Source organism: Molothrus aeneus, chromosome 14, assembly GCF_037042795.1.
Source record: "Molothrus aeneus isolate 106 chromosome 14, BPBGC_Maene_1.0, whole genome shotgun sequence".
Lineage (NCBI taxonomy): Eukaryota > Metazoa > Chordata > Aves > Passeriformes > Icteridae > Molothrus > Molothrus aeneus.
This window is the reverse complement of record NC_089659.1, coordinates 8,523,583-8,547,247: the sequence shown is the minus strand read 5'-3', so window position 1 is coordinate 8,547,247 and position 23,665 is coordinate 8,523,583. Positions and strand designations below refer to the sequence as shown.

General features: G+C 42.3%; 1 protein-coding gene across 1 annotated transcript in view; it reads right to left on the bottom strand.

Annotated features, from left to right (window-relative positions):
• The window catches only part of COL4A6 (collagen type IV alpha 6 chain), a 42,594-nt gene that overhangs the window by 5,030 nt on the left and 13,899 nt on the right, over positions 1-23,665 (bottom strand). Inside the window, exons 13-40 of the mRNA XM_066559791.1 lie at positions 22,537-22,596; positions 22,033-22,077; positions 21,404-21,457; positions 20,041-20,110; positions 19,205-19,315; positions 18,256-18,405; positions 16,823-16,927; positions 15,818-15,978; positions 14,698-14,877; positions 13,932-14,115; positions 11,862-11,933; positions 11,377-11,484; positions 10,408-10,629; positions 10,008-10,169; positions 7,894-8,064; positions 7,110-7,253; positions 6,752-6,877; positions 6,256-6,437; positions 5,918-5,981; positions 5,360-5,434; positions 4,906-5,013; positions 4,071-4,178; positions 3,668-3,739; positions 2,280-2,405; positions 1,815-1,931; positions 1,477-1,638; positions 474-572; positions 55-201 (exon numbers count right to left, since the gene is read on the bottom strand). Coding sequence (XP_066415888.1) covers positions 55-201; positions 474-572; positions 1,477-1,638; positions 1,815-1,931; positions 2,280-2,405; positions 3,668-3,739; positions 4,071-4,178; positions 4,906-5,013; positions 5,360-5,434; positions 5,918-5,981; positions 6,256-6,437; positions 6,752-6,877; positions 7,110-7,253; positions 7,894-8,064; positions 10,008-10,169; positions 10,408-10,629; positions 11,377-11,484; positions 11,862-11,933; positions 13,932-14,115; positions 14,698-14,877; positions 15,818-15,978; positions 16,823-16,927; positions 18,256-18,405; positions 19,205-19,315; positions 20,041-20,110; positions 21,404-21,457; positions 22,033-22,077; positions 22,537-22,596 — 3,385 coding nt within the window. The remainder of the gene's footprint in view (positions 1-54; positions 202-473; positions 573-1,476; positions 1,639-1,814; positions 1,932-2,279; positions 2,406-3,667; positions 3,740-4,070; positions 4,179-4,905; positions 5,014-5,359; positions 5,435-5,917; positions 5,982-6,255; positions 6,438-6,751; positions 6,878-7,109; positions 7,254-7,893; positions 8,065-10,007; positions 10,170-10,407; positions 10,630-11,376; positions 11,485-11,861; positions 11,934-13,931; positions 14,116-14,697; positions 14,878-15,817; positions 15,979-16,822; positions 16,928-18,255; positions 18,406-19,204; positions 19,316-20,040; positions 20,111-21,403; positions 21,458-22,032; positions 22,078-22,536; positions 22,597-23,665) is intronic.

The following is a 23,665-nucleotide window of genomic DNA, read 5'->3' as shown; positions in this document are numbered from 1 at the left end:
TAGTGTTTTTCTTCCAGAAGAACAGCATTTGGGTGATCTGAGTGTACTTTTTACCTGGTTTTCCAGCTGGGCCATGTAATCCAGGATCTCCATCAAGGCCAGGAACACCATCAATGCCTGGCAGACCAGGTAATCCTGCAGGGGCTGTGACTTCTTCTGGCTGTGGGGTTATTCCTGGAGCCCCTGGTCTGCCAGGGAGACCTGCACATGGGCAAAGGATGTGTAAGTACCCCACAAAAACCATACAGATTTGACACTAATCCTGACACAAAGAAGAAAAATGTGAAATTAGAACCACCTTTGTACATCAGCACTGAGTGTCTTGTAAAAAGTATGTCAAGCTCTTTCTTACTTGTTTCAGTCTAAAAAAAATCAAGAATCTCCCAAATAAGCCCATTAAGGGAGCTCTGAAATCATCTCCAGCCCAAACCAGGTGCAATAAATAACAGCTTTTTAAATCCTCCAGCACTCACCTCGAGGGCCCACTTCACCTTTCAGGCCAGCATAACCAGGATCCCCTGGAGGTCCATCTTTACCTGGCATCCCCATTAGGCCAGGCTCACCTCTTGCACCTGCAAAGACACACAGCTAAGACTGGGCCTAAGCACTAATTCTGACCCACAGCTGTGGCTCCCACTGATGGCAGCAACAGCACTGGGGCTCCAAGACGGAGAGAACCACAACCAGTCTGTGCCAAATTTCACATCCACAATGGCTAGAGAGCCTCAAGACAAGAATTTCCACTGCTACCTAACTGTGCTTTATTGAAAATACCCTTCCCCTTCCTTGGGTAGCCCAGGGACAGGCTTTGGAGAGGACACATCTTTACTATTAAATCCATCTCTGTGCACAGCACAGAGGGATGGGATCTGCCAGCCTACAAAGACAGCACAGTTGTTCATCTGGCAGTGGTTCTCCAGGTTCTCCATCCTGCCCTGTCTTTTGAGTTGTGTGGTGTCTCTCAAACCTTGCTCCTTGAGTTCCTGTGTGCAGCTGCTCTTTGGCCTCCTTTCTACAGACCAAAGAGAGATCAACATGCTCCCTGCCTTAGCCCAGAACAACATCTCTGAACTCCTACAATCCTCTTAGCCTCTTGTTGAGACCTAAATCCACCACACTAATGCCTCTGAGCATACAGGACAGGTGGGATGAAACAGCAATTCCAGACCTAGCCTAGAGAGCTCAAGCAGGTCAACAAGCACAGCAACATTGCAGGTGGACACCATCTACTCAGGAAAAAAACAAAGATAAGAGGAAAAACATAATTAGGGACACATTGAGAACACGTAGAGCTGGCCCCACTTTGCTGCTTTTGGAGCCAGTAGGTAAAAGCTGCAGGAGCCAAAAGGGAAGACTGAGACACAAAATTCAGCTGTTACACCTGAAGGAGGAGGCCACACTAACCACCCAACAGCCATTCCTACTGTCACATGACAGCTGCCAAAGCACTCCCAGGTCCTTTCAAGGCAAGGTTACCTTTGAATCCAGATGCTCCAGGGAGTCCAATTGGACCAGTGGGTCCCACATCACCCTTAATGCCTCTCAAGCCAAGAACACCAGGGAAACCTGGAGTGCCTGTGTCCCCTTGGTCAGAAGCTGGGCCAGGGGGCCCTCGTGGTCCTGGAGGACCTGGAAAACCTAGAGACAACAGAGTTCATTGGCAAAATCTATTTCTGGGGCAAAGTGAATTCTGGGGCTATCCCCAGCATTTCTTTCTGTGTGGGGAAAGGCTGGAGTCCCAGCCTCTCCAACAAGGATCTGAGGTAATGAATTGTACCAGTGCCACCCTGACAAAGCTTCCAAACCACACACACCTGAACTGCCATCAGTGCCTGGAACACCAGCATCTCCAGGTCTGCCCCGTATATCAGATGGAAGAGAAACTCCAGGTGTTCCTGGCAGGCCAGGTAGTCCCATAGGACCAGGGGGACCTGGAATAAGAAACAAAAGTGAGGGACAACCAAAGGTCTTCATGGATCTTCACAGACTTTGACAGAAGCAGTGGCTGGGGAGCATTTCCATTGAGGAGAACAAAGAGACATCTCACTACAGGAGGAGAAACAACACATATAGTGCTGTTCAGGAGAGATATAGATACTTTCAGAACTGTGCAACCAACTGTTTCTCAAAATACAGAGCAACATCACAGATTTCACATTTGCCTGTCAAGCTTCTAACCACCTTTGTGGCTTCAGGAATTGTCTTTGGTAGTTCTGCTGACCATGCAGCCCATTAACCTCAGCTGCAATACATCCTGCTTTCAGAACATCAGTATTTACCCATGTCTCCTGATGAGCCTTTTGGTCCAGGGAATCCTGCAGCTCCTCTTCCCAAGCCTGGAGAGCCTTCTTCACCCTTTGTACCTGGGAGACCTGCAGGTCCTTTCAGTCCAGCTTCACTCAGACCTAATTAAACATGGTTAACAAAGGTAAGAGAGCCCATTCAAACTGCCTAATAGCAGTCAAATTATGACACAAAATGAGTGGTGATTTAAAAACTAGACATTTACTACTGTCTCTGCTGTTTTCAGTAGAGCAGCTGGAATTGGTGATCTGGTGCCTCACGTGTTACTCTGGTTGTGCAGAGTGAATTTAAACAATCTGTGAGAAGAGCACATGACTGTTCTGGTCTCCCCACAAGCTCTTGCACAAGAATGGGAACACAGCAGTCCTGTGACAGGATCTGCTGCCAGGCTGTATGCTTGTCTCTCACTAGGACACACCAGACTCAAGGTTCTGGTCTTTAAATAACCTTGTGGGCTTCATGCTGCAGCTCAGGGAGGGAGTTCAGTGTGCACAGACTGCAGCAGAATGCACACAGGCACAAGTGGTGCAGGACTGAGGCTCCCTGAAAAGCTGCAGGGAGATGTTCAGAATGCCACTCTAGAAAAAGGATACGCTAAAAGCAACTCTCTCAGGAAAATTGTGGAGGATCTATATGCTGCAAATCATGGCCTTCTGATAATGTTTTAAACAAAGAAAAAACAGGTATTGTTTGAGTTGCACACATGAAGCCCATCCATTTTCATGCATAAAACAGCCGCCACAAAATTTAGCTGCTACTTTACAACATGACTGTAACTAAACAAGTCTTTTTGGTAAGATCTTTCTTCACTTCTTTCCTTTAGTAAAACCCTATTTGCAACACAGAACTGCATTCCATTTCATATGATTCAAATATGAGAAAGTCCGGCAAAAGCTCCCTAAAAGCAGAATCTGGAAACAAATCAAAGAAATCAGTTTCTGATTTTATTGATGCCTTCCCTGAGCTCCATAAAATGGAGGGCTCTGAAAAGCAGTACAGAAACATTTCATTGCTAAGTCCAATTCAAAGCAAGCATTTGGTGCTGCCCTGCTCAAATCAAACATCCGTTAGAAAGAGTTTTATGATTTCATTCTATTAGTTTTCCAGAAGTGACACAATCCTTCAGGAATTCAAGGAGAACCATCACCAGAAAAGCCTTTTTAACTCCACAGGCTGCATCCTGTTCTTACTGGCATTGAAGGAGAGTTAGTTAATGCACATTCAATATGCTGAGGTTTTTCTTTAGGTCATAATTAAAGCCAGAACTGATGAAATAGGGGAATTTTGTGGGAAACGTTGCTCTCATGGAGGAGAAGTTACACATCTCCCTAGCTATCACACTTCCACTACACATTTCCCTTACCTGGTGTTCCAGGAGAGCCTTTTGTGCCTGGCAAGCCATTCAGACCATTTAAACCTGGAAATCCATGAAAGCCTGAGGAGACATTGGGAACACAAAAGTGAGCACAGTACATAAAGCTGTAAATCTTCCTTCACACGAGTGCCCTTCACAGAAACTCTTCCCACTGCTCTCTCCAGTTTTACCCTCCATGAACACCCATTAGAGATTCAAACCAAGTGAAAGCCCCTCCCTTTCCAGCCCTTCCTCTGCTCATTCCTAGCAGCTGGTGCCTGCACAAGGTTGCCAAGAGGAAGCCCTTTCCCACACACAGCTGGCCCATCACACGCTGCCTGCCCGAGACACTTGGCCAAAACTCTGCTTTTCTGACCCAAATCCTCCTTCCATCTGCAGATTGCACATCTACCTTTAGGTCCCACTGTTCCACGAGCTCCAGGGAATCCAACAGATCCTGGCTGTCCTGGAGGTCCTGGTGGGCCTGGGGCTCCTCTCAGCCCAGCATTTCCAGGGATTCCTAAAAGCAAGCAGAAAAATATTCCTGTACTACACATCGTGTCCAGGCTGAAACAGCTCACAGCTCCATCTTACAGCCTCTGTTCCTGCACTTGACTCATAAAGATAGGTGAATAAACTACTATTTAAATACAGCAAAATCAGATCCAAATCTCTCCTCATGCCACCATTAGCATCGCATTTATTAAACTATCTTTGATTTTTTTTAATCATAGCAGTAACGTTCTTCACCATCCACTAAGTAACACATGAACTGTTTACACACAAATAACTAATTAAATTGTTTTTTCAAATAAAACATTTCAATAACAACTTTCACTGTTCTCCAACCTTTGATCTTGATAACCATTTGGGAATCTACCTGCTGATTACCCACAACCCAAAGACACTTGTAGCCCTTCGTCTGGGTAGGTTTGGCTCTAGAGAGGGAACAGACAAAAACATTGCAATGAAAGAGCTGTGAAGAAGCTGCTACTGCTTGTATCTAACTGAGATCTTCCCTATTTGTTAATGGGATTCCTTTGGGTTTCAGTGTTGCAGGATTCACCATATTTGACCAGCAGGACAAGGTGACACCTTACACTACTGTCCAAGAAAATTCTCATTTTCTTGCCAAACTTTTTGTTTAAGCTTCAGCTGAGACAGGCCAAACTGGGCTAAGGAAGCATCAAGGTGAGGTTGTCATAGTCACAACAGGAGCTGCAGAACTTGGGTGCTCACTCCAGTACCTGCTGGTCCTTCTTGGCCAAGATCTCCTGGGCTGCCTTTGGGTCCATTCACCCCAGTGCTTCCTGGATAGCCTGGTTCACCCTTGAGTCCTTCTCTCCCTCTCTCTCCTACAAAGATATAAACATACAAGTCAAACTGGAGCAAGGCATGAAGAGGGTGAGAAACATGGTATGCTGAGGTTGCAGCACTTGTGTTTGCTCAGCCATCACCTGGGCTGGACTCCCAGGGTGCCAATGCCAGTGCAAGTTCACTCCTCAAGAAGTGAAGGGAACCCAGCATTAGAACTGGGCTGGTCTCAGGTGTTCATTATCATCCAGATTTGTGCCACACCTGGATTGCAGACTCCTCAAATCTCACTTTCAGGATTACAAAAATACCCAAATTTGGCAATGCCAACCTGTTTAGTCTCTAGAATTTTGTATTCCTGAAGTGAGCAACCAAGGCCTACTTTACCTGGAAACCCTGTGTCTCCCCTCTCTCCTTTTGGTCCAGCAATGCCAGGAACACCAACAGATTCTCCCTGTTCACCTGGAAAAGGAAGGAAAGGCCCTTCTGTCATTGACTGTGGACATCAGTTTCCAGGGCTTGTTTAAGAAAATAAATCTTGCTATATTTCAAATTCATGGTGCAAACAAAGACCATAGCAAATGATGCACCTGAGTCTTATAACCACCAACGGATGCAGACCCACTCATGCAAATGCACAAGACAGACACTTCCAGGTAATTGCACAACATCCTGCACTTTTGACATGAGGAGATGAGAGAAAAGGGAGCTTCTTGCACTGCCCAACAGGCTTCACACAGTGCTGTGGCCAAACTTTCAGAGGATCATAAAGTATTTATGCTTGGTATGGGTCTTGTCTGAATGAAGGCTCCTACAAGGGGATATGTACTTGGAACCAGTCACTGGAGAGCAATGGACACTTCCAGAACACTGCTGATTCTTTGTGTCATTAACATTAGGACTGTGCATAATGAAATACCATATAGACTGTGAAAGGGTTTTTACCCTTTGGACCAGGAAGGCCAATAGGTCCTGGGAATCCAAGTGTTCCTGCGGTGCCATCTGAACCCTGAAAGAAACCAACCCAACCACAATTAAACTGTGCTTTTTATTCTTGATGTTCCAAGCTTGGGTCATGTGGAATAACAGAACACAAAGGTGTAGGAAAAAATACTGTGTAAAATGCCATTTAATGGTATGAGCCAAACAAAAACAATCTGGAAGTTTTGTAAGGAAAAATCCTGCCAGGTTCTGCTGCCGTGCTACAGAAGTACCAATTAGAACACAGGGTTTTGCAAAGAGCACCCAGAGAAGAAGGAAATGGTACTTTACAAGGTATTTACCCTCTCTCCTGGCATTCCTGGAAATCCCATGATACCATGTGCACCCTTCTGTCCTGGCAGGCCAGGTTGTCCAGGTGGGCCAGGGAAGCCTGGGTCACCATGAAGACCTCTCTCTTTGCTTGGTGACCCAACTGGACCAGGGAGACCAGGCTGTCCACGGCTTCCTGGCATTCCTTTATCACCTGGGTAATACAGAAGAGTGGAATTTCATTCAATAATACAGACATCCAGCTCATTTGTGTCAGTTGACCTGTTACCCTAAACTCCCCTAAAGAGGAAGAAGGGATGGGATTAGATCTACAGAACAGAACTCCAAAGGAAAACTGTTTTCTCAAAATCCAGAGCTGCCATATGCAAGTCTTACTAGAATGGGAATGGCAGAACTGAAAACAGTAACACTGTGGGCACTGCCAAAAGGACAGACCATGCTCCACTGATAACAAGCCCAGATACTGAACAACTGATACTGGCAACTAACTGCAATGTTGTGAAATACCTCTAGGTCCTGGGAATCCTCCCAGTCCAGCTAATCCAGGATCTCCTTTGTCTCCTTTGATTTGCAGTGCCTGTTCTGAAGTCCCAAGAACAGGAAGACCTGGTGGACCTATATCACCTCTGTCACCTGAAGAAATAAAAAGTCAGGAAATCTTCTTGCAAAATAATCTAGCAGAGAAAAACAGAACTTCCATGTCTCCTGATGCAAATTCATTAGTAGTCTTTGGTAACCAGGCCAAAGTATTGGAAAATAGAAGATTACAATATTTAGAAGAAAAATACCAGACCCAGACATCTCAGAATTGCCTCCTAAGTCCCTCTGCTGAACAGCCAGCAAAAGCCATTCAGCTGTTTCTCACCTTTTTGACCTTGAAGTCCCACAGCTCCTGGACTTCCTTTTCCTCCAGCTGTGCCAGGAGCTCCTTTAAAGCCATTCACTCCAGGGACACCAGGCAGTCCTGGCATGCCAGGGAAACCAAGCAGGCCAGAAGAGCCTTTCTCACCTGCATAGAAATGTTAAGAATTAAAAAGGGAATATCAGTCTCTGTACACCCACCCTGGGGCAGGGAGAGGCTGCCTGGGTCTGGGCAATCACCCAAATCTGGGTACTTAAACAAGCACATGGCACAGCACTGTCACTGTCTCCACTCACAATAGTTTCAACCAGCACTTCTCAGGTCACCTTTGAGAGCCTGGTCCTGTTTCCAGTGGAGATCAAACACAATCAGTTTGCAAGAGAACAACATGCAGTTCCACAGTTCTATTGCTTTGTGTTATTCTCCAGGTAACCAACAATTGTATTGGTGCTTAAAGATGACAGTTTGTAAATTTTTCCTTCCCATTTGATTTGTGCTTGATTCTCTCCCTTCTTTCTATAAATTTCATTCACTGTTCATTTCTTCAATTTTCTTGTCTATTTTGAATTACACAATCCTTTGTCCACACGGACCTAAGACCTTTAAGATGGATTTTCTTAGGAACATTATTGATAATTAAATCCATAATTTGTAACTCAGCAGCAAAACAAATGCATCCCAACACTAGCTGGGGATTCATTCCATTCCAGCAAGTTGGGCCTAAAATCAGCACCAGCAAGGTTATTTTTTTTTGTGGTCACAGCAATCTCAGGACTGAACCACCTACCTTTTGGCCCAGAGAAACCTGGACGTCCATCTTGACCAAAGGGCCCAGGTGGCCCTACGAATCCTCTTTCCCCAGGAGATCCTGGAGCACCATCAAGACCTGGGAAGCCTTTCATGCCAGCAGGGCCTTGTGGTCCTACATCCCCAGCCACACCTTTGACTCCAGGAGGTCCTGAATCAATACAAGAAAGAACTCAGTCCGGGACATTGCAGAGAACCAGGACAGCTTGTGGCAGCTTCCCAAGCTCTTTAAACACAGCATTGTTTTTAATAACAAATGGACCTTATGGCACATGCAGCCTACTAGAGGCATAAAGCTTAGAACTGCAAAAGCATTAGTCATCTAATAATGAAATACCTACAAGGAGGGTTACTGCCTACATCACTACACAACTGGCAAGAGTGAAACCCCTTATTTTGACCACCAGAAACTGACCTGCAATGCACAGTCTTACCTCCATCATCAGGGCAGCCAAGACAGAATGGGGAGCATCATTAATGCCAGCTTCTGCTCCCTACCCCATTGTCTGGGTGAACCAGACATCAATCAGCTAGACAAGTTCACAAGTTCTTTTTTCACCTTGGTAGTTGAGCTGTACTTCTCAAGATCCAATTGCTCACTACAGGAGCAAGCTGATTGTGCTCTCACAAAACCAATACTATATGCACTATTTTGCCTCTAAATGTTTCTAGCTGAAGCTTTGTAATGGTTTACAATTTTAAACAAAGGCTCTAACCATTGAAAACAGAATGCTCAGATCCAAAGGAATAAAGAGAAGGAAAACTTAGGTTGCTTCTGAAAAATTACATTTGCTGCAGTAGCAGTCAATATTTGAGCTCTGTTACACTCAGAGCTTTGTGCTACAACCCAGCAATTTTTAAGCAGATGAAAGAGCTGCCTAATTTAAGAAGACAAAGAAAACACACACTTAAAATCTCTGCATATTAATAATTTCCTTATAGGCTTGAGACTTTGCTACTGTCTGAGCATTCTCATTACAATGGTTCTTTGCCTTCTGCTTTGATTAGCAATGATAAGGGGTATCACCTATGGTCAATGCAATTCTTGTAGCATTAAAAGCTGGGTTGTTAGTCCATGAGCTTTTATGCTACACTGCATTTTCTCACCTTGACAGCCTATGTGAAGAACCCATAACCAAACAGTGTGACATCAGAAATGGAGAGTTGATGATAAATGGAATAGAAACATGGTGAAGGAAAAAACAGACAAAATATGTAAACAGAAAGAACAAGGCTACAAAAGAAATTAATGATTCAGGGAGACAACAGCTGCAAAAAAAAACTTAGTTATTTGGAGCTTATCATCCTAGCAATGGGAGGTTTTTAAAAACAGTTGAAGAAAAGTCAAATATAGCATACAGACCACAAATGTGAAACAATAGAGAGGCAGAAGGAATGCTAATATTAAAATTTTTAAAAATTAAAAACTCTGTAATTTTCATGTCAAGTGATACTGCTCTCATTCATTTGCTGCCACTGTGCTTCAGCACTGTCATTCTACATGTCAGAAGAGCACTTTTATGTCCCAGAGCATCATCTACCAATTCCCAGGTCTCTCTTTGCTTAGTTCTCAAATCTTTCATATACTGCTATGACACACTTCAGTCAGTGCAGCTTTACAGATACTACTATACTCCAGTGGTGGGGATTTTTTCCTCTGAAGTGAAGGAAAATAAAGCTCTCTTCTGCCCCAGCAAAGAGAAAGACAGAGAAGACAAGTGCTTGTCCTGAGAACGTAAATTTTTCAATCTATATCACATTTCAAGTAACCCTACATAACAGAAGTTAATTGTCATGAAAATGGGAAATGAAGATTAGTCAATGATACAGCCAACACGTAAGAGCAAAGATGTTAAAAACTTCATGACATTTAAGATGCTTTCTTCTATATTTCTTCTATACTTCCTACAGTACTGGAGTAACATTTCCCAGCAGGAACTGCCCAGCAGTCAGAGTCAACAGGCTCAAATTCTGCACTATGGTTATCCCTAACCAGAGGTAGGAGCTCACTCCAAGCAATGCAAAACTTCTCCCACACTTCAACACCCCAGAGCTCAGCTCAGCTCCTTGTCTTCATCTGAAAACACCACATACCTGGTGCTCCTGCAAGGCCAGCTGACCCCAAGGGTCCTGGTTTTCCCTTAATGCCAAAAGGACCTCCAGGGCCAGGAGGGCCCCGCAGTCCAGGGACACCAGAATATCCTGGCTGACCCTGTTCACCTTTAACACCCAGGAGGCCTGGTCTTCCATCCAGCCCTGGAAACAGAGAGATGGGAGGTTACAGAACAAATAAAGCAAAATTCACGCTTTTAATTAAAAAGTGAGTTTTAATAAAAGCCTTTGAGATGCATTAGATTCTAATGGAAAACCAGCAAATCACCATCTGTGAGCAGCTCAGAGGAGTTGCATTATCTTAAAGTGATTGGAAAGAGGAAGGGTCTTTGAAAAAAGAAACAGTTTGATATTCCCAGATACAAGCAATATCAGTGCTTACCTTTTGGTCCTGGAAATCCAATATCACCTGTAAGCCCTTTATCACCTGGAAGTCCAGGTCGGCCACGCTCTCCCACAGTTCCACTCTCAGCACCAAATACATCTCCAAGAGCTCCTTTTATTCCAGCTAAGCCTGGAGCACCCATTTTCCCAGGCAAACCATCTGTTCCATCCAGTCCTGGAAGTCCTTGTGAGCCTTGCTCTCCTCGAGGTCCAGGGAAGCCTTGAAGAGAAGATCCATAAAAGCCACTCAACAGAAGTACAGAATACTGCTTCCAATAGCATCTCAAATTAAATATACATTTAAAAATTTCCAATAAAGAAAAAGTTGCTTGAAAAGTTCAAAATAATTTAGTACTGAATTAGAAACAATAATTGGTGATAGAAAGATGAAGCTGTTGAAAGGTTTAGGTTTTTTGGCTTTTTTTCCAATAAAAGAATACTGTAGAAGTGTGTAGCTGCAGCTATATAAAGCATTCCAAGCTTGGTTTTTCTAGATGGTAGGTTAAGCAAAAGGACAAAACCCCTAACCCCTCATCACCTTTGCTTCTTGGTCTTGACACAACCATCAGAAATTCCTATGGCTAAAATGAGTCCAAGCACTGTGTACAGTGTGCCTTTATCAGAGTATCACGGGACTTAAAATAAATGTTTCACTAAATTAGTGGCTAACCTAAACTGGAACCAAGTACGCGACAATGGTCTCTGGAGAAACAAACTGCTGACTGTTCTCTTTTCTCACAGCAGTGATACAGTGTTACAGGCAGGTGATAAACATCCTGAATATTTCCTTTGTTTTCTCCCAAGCTGCAATCACTTGTCTGCATTTGCAAGGAGCACAATGGAACACTCGATGGAGCATTATGGATGTGTGAGGCAGAAGTGGCCAAGAAGGTTAGACAACTCTTCTGATAAAGTACTGTACACATTGATCAGACAATAAAAAGACCTCCAGCAACTTCCCTCTTACCAGGTTCCCCTTGCAAGCCTATTATTCCTGGAGACCCTGGCTGTCCTTTAGACCCATGTAACCCAGGTTGGCCTGGAATGCCAGAGAAGCCTTTGCTGCCTTTGGGACCTAAGGGTAAAAATATATTAATTAATAATATCAACAAACAAACAGCCGAAGACAAAAACACAGCACAAGAAAACAGGATCAAATATTTTCTGCAAAGCTGGTGCTGGATACAAAATTTAAACTAAATAAAGTCTCAAAGCTATGGCCACACAGAAGCAGAAGGTTTGTGTTCAAGGCTAAAAAACGGTGCAGTTAATATGATCCTCCATGGGATTTAGGCCTAGTCACTTCGGGAAAAATAAAGGACATTGTTCTGCCAGTTAACCCTCTGGAATAACTATCACTTGGAGGAGGACTAATTGGGAGGTATTATCTTCTTTGACAAATGAGTGCTGTTTGGCAGTCAGTCGGTGCATTACATCATCTTGTGTCCCCACCTGGCAGTCCTGGAAAGCCGGGAGTCCCTGGGGGCCCATAAGCTCCAGGAACTATGCAGGGCAAGGTGATACCTACAACAAAGAAACACCAAGGTTGTAGCCTCACTCTGCCAGTTTAAGCCAGTGATACTGTATTATTGCCTTTATCTTAATTTTCTTATTAAATCATAGTTCTGACTTGGGATCTCTCACTGGTTTGCTTTCAAACTAGTACAAAGTCACAGACTCTTTAAATGTTTTTTATCATTTTCACAATAAGGCCTTTCAATCCGGACAAATAAAGTATGATTATTTCTTCTATCCACACACTTTTCTTTAATATTAGAAATGAATGAATATTAGAAATTTCTTTAATATTAGAATTATTATTTCTTCTACCCACACACTTTGTTGGATGTTATGTATTTTAATGTATGCATTAAAATACATAACATCCTACAAAGCGTGGATGTTATCAAAGGATGTTATGTATTTTAATGTATGCATTTTATTTCCTAGTATGGGAGGAAAGGCACTCACAAGTTTTCTTACACATCTTTGTGGAGGTGCAAACTGAACTGGCTAATGACTTACTCCCTTTCCCACATGTTCTGACTATAAATACTCTCCTACACAAAGGACTGTTCATTGTTCCCAAAGCTTTCATGTAGCACTCATAAAAAGCTGGCTTGTGATGTACTCTGCAGAATAAATGGAGTTCACATCATGTACAGAGCATTTTACTTATACTTATCTCACAATGCAACTTTCATTTAGCAGATTCTGTAGGAGAAAATTTACTGAACAAATATGTAAGCTTTCACAACTAGGAATTAGTAAAGCTTTTAGCATTTAGGATGTGACTTGAATTGGAAAAAAAGCTTATGCAGACTATCCCTGGGGGAGATTAATGCTACATCAATACAATGGACATCTCCTTGCCCCATAACAAGAAGGCAGTATGACACTGGTGTGAGGTACTATCCCCATCCAGCACATCTGGAACCTCCTGGGGCTGCCCTGGCCTTGCTCTCACCTCCCTCTGGCTCTGAGATTCCTCTGCCAACTCTTCTCACTGTGGTGGTCTTACCACCAAGGGTTTTAAGCTCAGAGCATCAGTCCAGAAATCTATGCCACTATATTATGCCTGCAAATACTCTACTAGCTCTGCATTATTGACACAGACAGAATTACAAACCTAGGAGCCCAAGTATACACATGTAAAATACACTGAAAATCAGCAGCAACAAAGAAAAAATATTGTTTACCTTAAGTTATATTTAAATGGCTGACATGGAATCAAAACTGGGACCAGCTTTCTGCAGTCATTTTGTAATGAAAACATTTTCCATAAATGTTTAGACATGAATTTCCATGTAACTTAATTTGAGAATGAGCATAAAACATCATATATGAAGTATTATCAAACCCATATTTACTTACTTTATCACTGTCATTATGGTATGCTTTAGGTGCATATAATGACACACCAACTGAGCCAAACCACAGTACCTCAGGAAGCAAACAGAGCCCAGAGCTGGTTGCACAAGTCACAACTGAACTCCTTACCTGACTGTCTTGACAACCTCTTATTCATCAACACCTGTTCAATTCATACAATGTATTAACATTTCTTCTTTTAAAAAGAATCTGGAGCTTTTATTTCAATAATAGTAATAGTTTTGAAAACTGAATCAGACACCTCTGATATCAGTGAATTACTATTTTTATTTGGACGATGATTTAGGTGTTCTCAAAAACCTCATTTTCTCACTCTTGCTAACTACCTTTGGTGTAAAATGGCTCTCCAACAATAGCCAGGGAGTAGGTCCATCTAATACTCGTAGTATTTCAGCACTGCTTGAGTATTTATTGCTCATTATCTGTGTCCTCCTGAACATGACAACTTGAGAAATCTGTGACTGCCATGTGAGGCCTGGTGAGCCCACAAAAAAGTTTTAATTAATTTGAAGAGCAGTCTTTGGCCTAATGCAATCTTCTGGCCTAGCCACAGGCACAGCAGTAAATTGAGTACCATTTCACTTGCAGCTTTACCCTTTTCAAAGTAGGAGCAGACCCAGCAATACCTACCTGGAGGGCCTGGAAGACCTGCTTGTCCTGGAAACCCATCCATTCCACTGTCACCTGGTGGTCCACGAACTCCACTAGGGCCTGGGTATCCAACACCAGGAGAACCAGGCTCTCCTCGATGGCCCTTGGAGCCAGGTAATCCTGGCAGACCCTTTTCACCTGGGAAACCCAGCCCACCATCACCCTGTGCACAGCAAAGACAATTACAGCTCAAAGTCAAAGGGATGCAGAAAGAATATCCACCACTATCATCTTAAAATGTGTGTAAGGGTTTGGTTGGTTCTGTGCAAAGTTCAGGTGAGCCTGAAAAGATATACAGAAACCACTGTAAATTATCCATCTTTATTTTAAAATGTAGCAAAACTTGGTGACTATTACAAAGAATATTTTACATTGTATTTGCCAAAATGCAAATACTACAGATTCTGAAAGACATTTACTTTCTTTTTAATTCATAAGATTCTGGTGGGATTTTTTTTTTTCCTATTTAAAGATTTCACTTATAAATATGCCTACAATGCTTTTGTCTTTTAGGACTCAACATAGAACAGCATTAGGGTCTACTGAAGTTTATCTTTTCATAGAGGCATTAGGAATGCCAATTATTAATCCTGACCAAGACAAATTTGTGCTCAGGGACTGTGAGCTTTTTATGCATTTGAAGCTTTACCCCAGGGCTACTCAGGACTAGTTTGCCAGGCCTGGCTGCTTTCTCTGCTCCTTATTCCAGTTCTGAAGCACTGCTGCTGGGTTAATCTGGACTTACTGGAGGGCCTGGTGGGCCTGGCAAGCCTGGCAGTCCATCCCTGCCCGGAGCTCCTGGGATGCCTGAAGGTCCTCTGGGTGCTGTTGCACCGCGGTCCCCACGGACACCTTTGACTGTTGCATAGGATGGATCCCCTTTTTCTCCCTTCAGGCCTGGAAGTCCTTGCTGACCAGCTGAAGCCTACAGACCAATAGATAAAGAAAAGGAACATGCAGAGAAAAGACTTTGCTTCTTAAAAATGTCATACAAGGGCAGGACACAATGACCAGATCAGAAAGAATCTCCAGGGAGTTTCCTATTGTGTACAGTAACTTGGGAGGGGAAAGAAGTTTGTTTGTTTTCAGCTGTTTCTACTATCACTACAGCTCCACAGTGGCAAGCCAAACCTTGGTAAAAGTGACAGCAATCTTGCATGGCATCTGGGAACATTACATCACTGATGATATAATGGGACCCAAGTAATGAAACTTCTTTCCTATTGCTTGGTGTGCTGCACTTACTGACACTGATAAAGATCCTCTGAAGATAAATGATTTGTATCTTTATGGACTATGATTTTCAAAAGTAAATACTTGCAATGAGCAATGCTCAGCACTTTGGAAAATCCTATTTGTTATGTTAGCTGTTTGATAAAAACCAGAGCTCAACTCTCATTGATGTATTTAGCATACAGCAGTTAGGAAGCAGACTCCATTTGTGGAGCACAGTTTTTACAGCTATGAGCAATGATGTGGAAAGATCTCCCTGTTTGATTTTTCAGATCTTCTCTCCATGCACATGTACAACTGCTTCCCCAGCCAGCCCTCACTTAGGAAGAGCCCTGGGTCTAAGCCAATGTATGTCTACTTCCAAAAAGTCCTGGGATGAATAAGTCTTACTACTTTTCTCTTGACTGATGAATGTGCAGTTCTCAGAATTTAAGAACCATTTGTTGTCCCATTTTTATAGCTAATAGTATCTCTACTTTCAGTTTCTTTACACAGATCAGTTTCTAGGTTGATTTTTTTTAAATCCAAACAAATAGAAGCAACTATGAAAAAAAAAAGTTCTTTCATTACATTCAAGATCACAATTCATGGCCACAATTCAGAATAACCAACACAAACTGTTTTTGCCTTACCGGAGGGCCTCGCAGTCCTGGTGCTCCCACAGAGCCTGGGTCCCCACCAATGCCCTTGGCACCAGGCACACCAGGCCTTCCTGATGGACCTGGTGGGCCTGAGATGCCTTTTAGGCCAGCTCTTGTAACTCCTCCATCACAAGCACAATCACCTGCCTCTCCTGGAAAATAGTCAACACTCCAAACTGAGTTTGGATAAAGTCCCTTTTCAACTGCAAGAGCTCCAAAAGCAGTATTTGATTCAATTAAGACAAAGCCATTCTCATATTCTCATTCTCCTCTACTCAGGTGATGTGAGTGCCAAGCAAGTGGAGCTCAGGTTTTCTCCAGTTTAATTTCCATGCAATGCCCATCACTAAATAACAATGTGTGGCACAAACCTCAGCACTTCTAGACCTCTTCCCAAAGGTTTAAACTTTCCTAAACAGATGGGTTTAGGGGAGTTTTAGGGAGGTCTTCCGCATTTTTTTAGAGATAGTTATCAGAGAAAACAAATCCATACTCCCCCTCCCAGTAGGTTACAAAGACACCCTGAATTGTCACTGGTTATGGACCCGAACAATCACTAAGCACAGTGATATCTGTGTCATCATGGCTTTTGATGCTGGTTCTGTCGCACACTAAGACCCAAATTCTCACGATTTTTAGCAAAGGAGAGAATAAATTTAAATTTTTCTGTCATTTACAGCCTCTATTGCAAAAAGCAGTGAATAAGATTTTATTTCTAAGTCTCATGGCTTTAAAGTATAACTTACTTAGGCAATTTTCTGTGCATGATATGTTTATCAGCTTATTTGCCTGAGCAGAATAAGAAGAAGAAATAGGATTTTACTGACAGTGCTGGCCACAACTCTTTCTAAATTGCAAAGACTGTTGGCTCTTTCAACCCCTCCTGTGATTTCTCATAAAGACACTTACAACTCATCCCTTAAGATATTAACCACATGTAAACATCTTTCAGCCTGATGACAGCTGAAAAGCTCTCTCAAAACAAGAGTAAGTTACCTTTGTAGCCCTTTGGACCCAAAGCTCCTGGCAGCCCTCTTGGCCCAGGCTCCCCTGGGACCCCAGTCCTTCCACTCAGGATTATCCCTGGGGAGAATGAAGGGCCTATAAGCAGAAAGAAGGCAAGGAAAAGCCGTGAGAAGGCTGATCTCCAGCTCATTACTGACTTAAAAAATCAGTGATGCAACTGGCACCAGACAAAACTACATCTCTGGATGTAGCACAAGGAGATAGATCTTGGTTGGTACCACCCACAGTAGTTCTGCAGTTCTCTGCCACATTTGCTTCCAGCTCTTCATACAGAAAAGCAAAAGTTCTCACAATGTGGATCCAACAGAGTTTAATTCCTCTACTCTGCCACTGCACTTTTTCACAGATTTACCAGCATGACCAAAGAACTCACCAAACTGTGGACAGGTAGTGTAAAGAATGGCAAATTACTTTCATTCAGTGGTTGCAGCTCAGGAAAGATACTAAAGGGCAAAAGGGTTAAGGGGACTTTCCCTGTCCCTGATTTCATGTCTGCAGGACTGTTGTCTACATCTCTTTATATGCTGAATGGAATGAAACGTAAGCTGATGGAAACAGCAGCAGAAAGCAATCAAACATAATCTAAAATTACACTGTCTGCAAACCCTTCCCCTCTGTGACAACAGTAAGATGGAGTGCTGACCAGCACGGTCTGATGCTCCATGGAGACAAACTGCAGCCATCAGCTAAACACAGCCACAGGAGCTTTACAGACTCTGCAGAAAACTGAGCCAGAATTGACCAGCAAAAAGTTAAGAGAACACTTATTTCTTCTCCTCAGAAAACCAGTTTATCAGACCATGGCTCCATCACTGGAGTGTCCTCTGTTCTGAAGGGTTGGCTCTCAAAAAAAACCCCAGTTTATGGCAGAATGGTAAAACACAGCTTTGTAAACTCAACCCTGATCCTGTAATACTCAATTTCGGAGGAAAACAAAACAATGCACAACTAATTTCATATGGACATCCATGCAAATGAACATGTAAAAACAAAATCCTACTGCCTTGGGTCTGGAATCCTATCTGACTCCTGGTACCCAAACGACCTGGTCACAAGACAGACATTTACCTCAGGTGTTCATAAAGTCTGTTCTTTACCTAAGCCAAAAGGAGACTAACCTAGACTTTCAAAGCCCTTGGTGTCATAAACTGTGTGTACACAACTTTGTGCTTCAGTCTCTCAGGCTACCACACTCAACAATAATTAGGTTTATTGTCTTACTTTAAAAGAGTGTCAACTCATATATATAAGTTTGTGAGCTACAATCACAATGAGGTGTCAGTCAAACATTTACAGTTTACAGATGAATAATCCTTGCTGGCAAAGAACTAAATATATAAATGATTATTTATCCTATTTCACTCTGAATCTGATACAAAAATAGATATAAAAATTCTACATACGTGGTGAACCAGGCAATCCTGGTGCCCCTGGCAGACCTGGCAAACCACCTCTGCCAGGAGGGCCTGGTATTCCAATTGTTGCTCTTCCTGGTTCTCCAACTTCACCCTTCACTCCTGGAATACCTGGAGACCCTCCAGGGCCCATTCCATCTAGACAACAATGACACAATGAGCAGCTCTCCAGCAGCCAACGCACTGAAGTATTTTTAATGTTAAGATAATTACCATTGTACCCTGAACTGCAATCATGTTAGGACAGAACAATTCATAATTTTACACCAAGGAAAAAGTACTAATTGGAGGGACCAACTGGCTCCCATTTACACACTCCTTTGGTGACCCAAAATACTCCACAGCACTGTTTAAGTCCCTGTGAACAATCAGACAATTAACTATGTAACACTGAGCAGGGGGGTTATTTTCTGATATTCTTGGCAGTTCCAAATATCTGGATTACTGCAGGCCAGAATTTCCCAGATGACATTCAAGTGAAACAAAAACTTTTGAGTGAGATCTTGGATGGGACAAATGGGTTGCACGCCCAGTGGGTTTATCAAGCCAATCTGTTAGCTCTTTATTGCAAATATAAAAAGTCTTCAAAAACAGTCATTATAATTTAAAAGGCAGGAAAAGTTCTTCCAATTAGCACATTCAAAATGGAAGTCAAACCACAGCCTCCTGTGTACACTGCCACACCAAATATTCACATGTGAAGACTGAGCTGTAATAATTGTGGCACTAATTCTGCTCCCATCTAAGCCAACAATTGGCTTCCCTATGTGCCATCCCTGCCTCCTATTTCTCATACAGCAGCCCTCACATCAGCCAGTTGAAGGAGCAGGGAGAGGCTTGCTCCAATACCTTTACCATCTCCAGGCTACTACACAGAAACTTCTCCACAAAACCCAGAGCAAACAGCCTGCCAAGAGCACTGTCCCAGCTGCTTTACCTCTCTCCAGGCCTGGAAACCCTGGAGGCCCTGGAAGGCCTGGTAAACCAACAATCCCTTCATCTCCTGGAGAACCAGGTATTCCTGGGTTTCCAGGGTCACCTGGGGCACCTATTAGAGAAAGAGGAAAACAAGGAAGAAAATCTCATCAGAATTTCTGCTGAAATACTGTTCAGTCAATTACTGTAGTAGCCACTGATCTCTCAGATAGCAAAGGCTGCCAAGCTGTGAGCAGGAAGTCTATTAGTCAAAGTTAATAATATTGGGAAAAATTCCTCCTGAGCTGTTACAGAGGTTGTTTCAAACTTGACTGAAGGAGAAAGAATAGGAGAGACTATGCCATGTCTCCTTACCTTTATGGCTTCAGAGACTGTTCCCATGCAGGCCCCAGTCAGCTGTGGCATTAATTAAGCTCATTTTTCTCAACAATATTCTTACCTCATTGGACAACAAGTAACAGCAGAATTACATTCAGAGCACCCTTTACCAGCACCAGGAAGCCATTCTTCCTTGGTACACTGAAGAGAGATTGAAGTGTGTCTACAGAGCAGACACAGCACTTGCCCACGCTCACACAGACTCTGCCTGTCCCAAGCAAGACACTTCATTCTGTCTTGAAACACATCATTTGAATGGCTTTCCTTAAATTCTGAAGTTATAAACAATGAATTAAATATATGTGTAGCCAAACAATACAGAAATAAAGAAATAATAACAAGGGATAGATTAGACCCAATATACAATGTGGGAAAGCATTAAAATACAGTAAGAAAGAAAGCTGGATTGGAAAAAGTGCTTTAGATGAGTTCCAAAAAAAAAAAAAAGGAAATGTGTACCTGAAATGACTACACCTTCCCTGTCAATAATGACAGGAGGACCTGGGGGACCGATGTCACCTAATTCACCCTGTAAAGAGAACAGATTCATACCACACTCAGATAGGGGATGGAGAGGAGGCTGCTGGTCAGGAAGCAGACTGTATTATGGTACCAGTGTCTGCAGCCATACACTGAGTAACCATCATTCTTTGTCTTGCTGAAGAATTCACTTTGTTCTGCTATTCATAATCATCTGCTCTCCTGACTTACATCGTTCCTGTCTGATGAAACTGATGGCTGCTTCAGATAAGATGGCTGCTACTGTCCAGCCATCCTCTGAAGGTCTCCAATTACCTCAGTAGGAAGCACAGACATGTATATACAATGTGTACTGGAGACCAGTTATGTCACCACGCTGACCAGCATCAGGTAGATAATATCTGTTCGTTTAATGGTGAGAGCTGCTATGAGCAATCTCATTTTTAAAAGCTTTCATCACTTCAGCTATCTCTTGCCTTGCAACACTGAATTTCAATAATAGAAGCTTACAGAAAGGTGGATTCCTTCATAAAGTCATCCAGGTAGAACAGGCAAGTTGTGACAAACTGCAGTGTCATTCCTTCCTCTCACTGACACTCTCAAAGAGAATCAGATCCTCTTTGAAATCACAAGCACAAAATTTGACTGTCATCATATTTATCATATAAACACCATGCAGTGAGCCAAGGCAGTGCACACTTTGTTGCTTCATCCAGTAATACTTCTCTGTACAGAAACATCTAATACTACTTCTTCCATGTACTCTGCACAAAACATCCCTTCAGTACTTGCATTTTACAAGTCTGCAATCTTGGTGGCAGAGCAGTGTTTTCACAGCAAACTACTAGCTAATCATTTTCCACTCAGTTTCCAGCTGTCTGACTGCCCAAATTGTAAGATACCCAGAAAATGTCTGCTATGCATCACCTATATTTAGTACAAGAAACTGAACACATTCTCAGGTCTGTCCATACTTGTAGACCTGTGATCCAAGACTTCAGATAGCCTTGGCACTATATTCACATCAATTCACTTCCACCTAATCTTGCCTCAATGGTCCAATAAATATGGCATTGCTGTAAGGATAAAGGAGACCAGAAAGGCTACATGTAAATTCTAAGTCATGAAGTTCAATGATTAACATTGAAAAATTATTAAAATACCTGAGCATTCATGGCTCAGCAACAACTCATTTTTGTGCTTAATGATAAAGTGAACGAGGAATTGAAATGTAGTGACAATGACAGTGATATAGGGGCAAACATGAGGTTTGATTGGAGCAATGATAGCTATTTATTCATGAAAATACCTTTAAAAAAACAATGCTTTAGTGAGAAGTTACCTTCATGCCTTCTACTCCATCCAGTCCTGGATAGCCTGGAACACCTGGGTGGCCCTACAAAACCCCACAATGGAACAGTGATACACACTGAAACAGTAAGTGGCATTGCTTTTTAGCTGAGACATCTGCAGAGCCTGGACTCAAATCACAAACTAAATTCTTTGTCCTACCAAACATTTGAAGAAGAATTAAAGAAAGAGAAAACCAATGGTATCAATTTCTCAGCACTCACAAAATACCAGAGCTCCTTCAGGCCTCCTTGTGAAGATGGTGAGAACTCGTGAGCAGGCTGAAGGTGTGCAAATCAGGACAACACCTAGGAGTTCTCACAGAACTGTAGAAATGCTTGCAAAATGAAGAGTCTAAAACATTCTTTTCCTTGTCCCACACATTTTCCCCCACTGTTTTCCCCTTCTAAAAAATTATTGGCACCAAAACATTTAAAGTAACACTGGGAGACATAGGATCTACTGATTTTGTACTTTCTACTTAGCTTAACTATTTCAATAAGGCAGGTATATTTATCCATCAGAGAACTTGAAGCCACAATATAAGGAAGTTGGTAGATGTTAAGCAGTTAGAGAGCTTCTGTAACTCTTAAATACAGTGAAAAATAGAAGAAATTTCACCTTTCTCCCTGGAATTCCTTCAGATCCATCCAACCCCAAAAGACCCTAGAACAGCAAACACATTAACTTTTAGAGGCTCCATCCCAGTTTGATCAGGCTTCAAATATCTCAGCACCAAAGAATTAAAAGTTAAAATTTTCAAAAAGAGAAGCTTCCACTGCTTTTCTTATCTCTCAATTATTAACACTAACAATGTAAAGAATTTAACAAAATAACTGATAAAAGCAGGCTTATCTTATTTAAGCACTGTTTTTCTAATTGGCAGTTCAAGTTAAGGAAGTAATGGTGTTTCAATTTATTAGGAACGTAGGTGTTACAATGTAATCACAAAACCAATAAATTGTAGTGTGGTGAAGACTTTCTATCAGATAGTTTATTCTGCACACACAGAACAGAATGTCCTGTTGCACAGGAGCACATCACAGCAGGGAATGAGTCTGTTGATGAAAGGCCCACCCCATGTGTTTGAGAACAGGCATTTAAAGACTTGGTGAAGTTACCTACCCTGCCACCTGGTAAGCCAGGCACACCTTTTTCTCCTTTTTCTCCAACACCTCCAAAGCCCTGAGGAAAAATGTCAACATTAAATCTCTGTGATCTCGTTTGGAATTGAACAGCACATCCCTAAGTAAAGGGAACACAAACCCATTTATGTATACAAACAGTACAATAGTGAGACAAAAGGAGCTGACTGTTTCTGCTGGGACTGCTTTGTCCCAGCAAGAAAAACTCCCATCCATCAGACTTGGCAGGATGTGCAGTACAGTCCCTGCTTTATTCCTCAAGACTTCTATCCATTCTAACCATGGCATATATTTCAGTAGCAACTGCAAGTGACCCCATGTTACAGACAGCAAAGACCTGCCAATGCTACTCTGCATTCTATTCCACATTGAGAAATTCTTTCAAGTCTCATTTCTTAACAGCAGCAGCTCAAGGGAATGCTCAGGGCATGCTTTTCCCTTCCAAAGCCCATGAATAACACAAAACTAGCATTTTCATGCTCAACATATGGAAATGTTTGGTGGCTTTCCCAGTCAGCAAGAAGTATCAAATCCAGAGATAGTACACCAGGATTTAATTTCAGCATGAGTTACAGTAGTTAAGCAATTTCCAGGCTTCAATCTTAAAATATCTTACGGTTGTGGTTAAGTTTGTACATATGTTCAATTTCACCAGCTTCAATGGGTCTCTTGTACTGCATAAAGCTAAGCATGGAACATGTCCAGAAAGGCTAATAACAAACTGTGCTTCATGTACAGGTTTTCCTTGCACGTATTTCTCCTAAGAACATCTGTAACTGAAGAAACTGGCAAACAATTTATCTTATTAGTCAGAAATTCCCAAAAATATTTATTCCCTAAACTTATTGAAACAACCTCTGTTTACAAAATGTTTTAAGGCGGGAAATAGCTCTCTGGAATTCAGGGCTAAGTTGTTTTTCTTAATTCATATAGAGGAGATGCAACACCATGCTGAGTTGATTAGCACTAATACTCAACAGCCCATTTTAACTGGGTGTATATGGATAGAAAGAAAGATCTGCATGTGCTTCACAGCTTTAAAGTAAAATTACAAAATATATGTTTAGAGATAATAAAAGGGAAAAAATAGGATTTTTAAAAATGCCTGT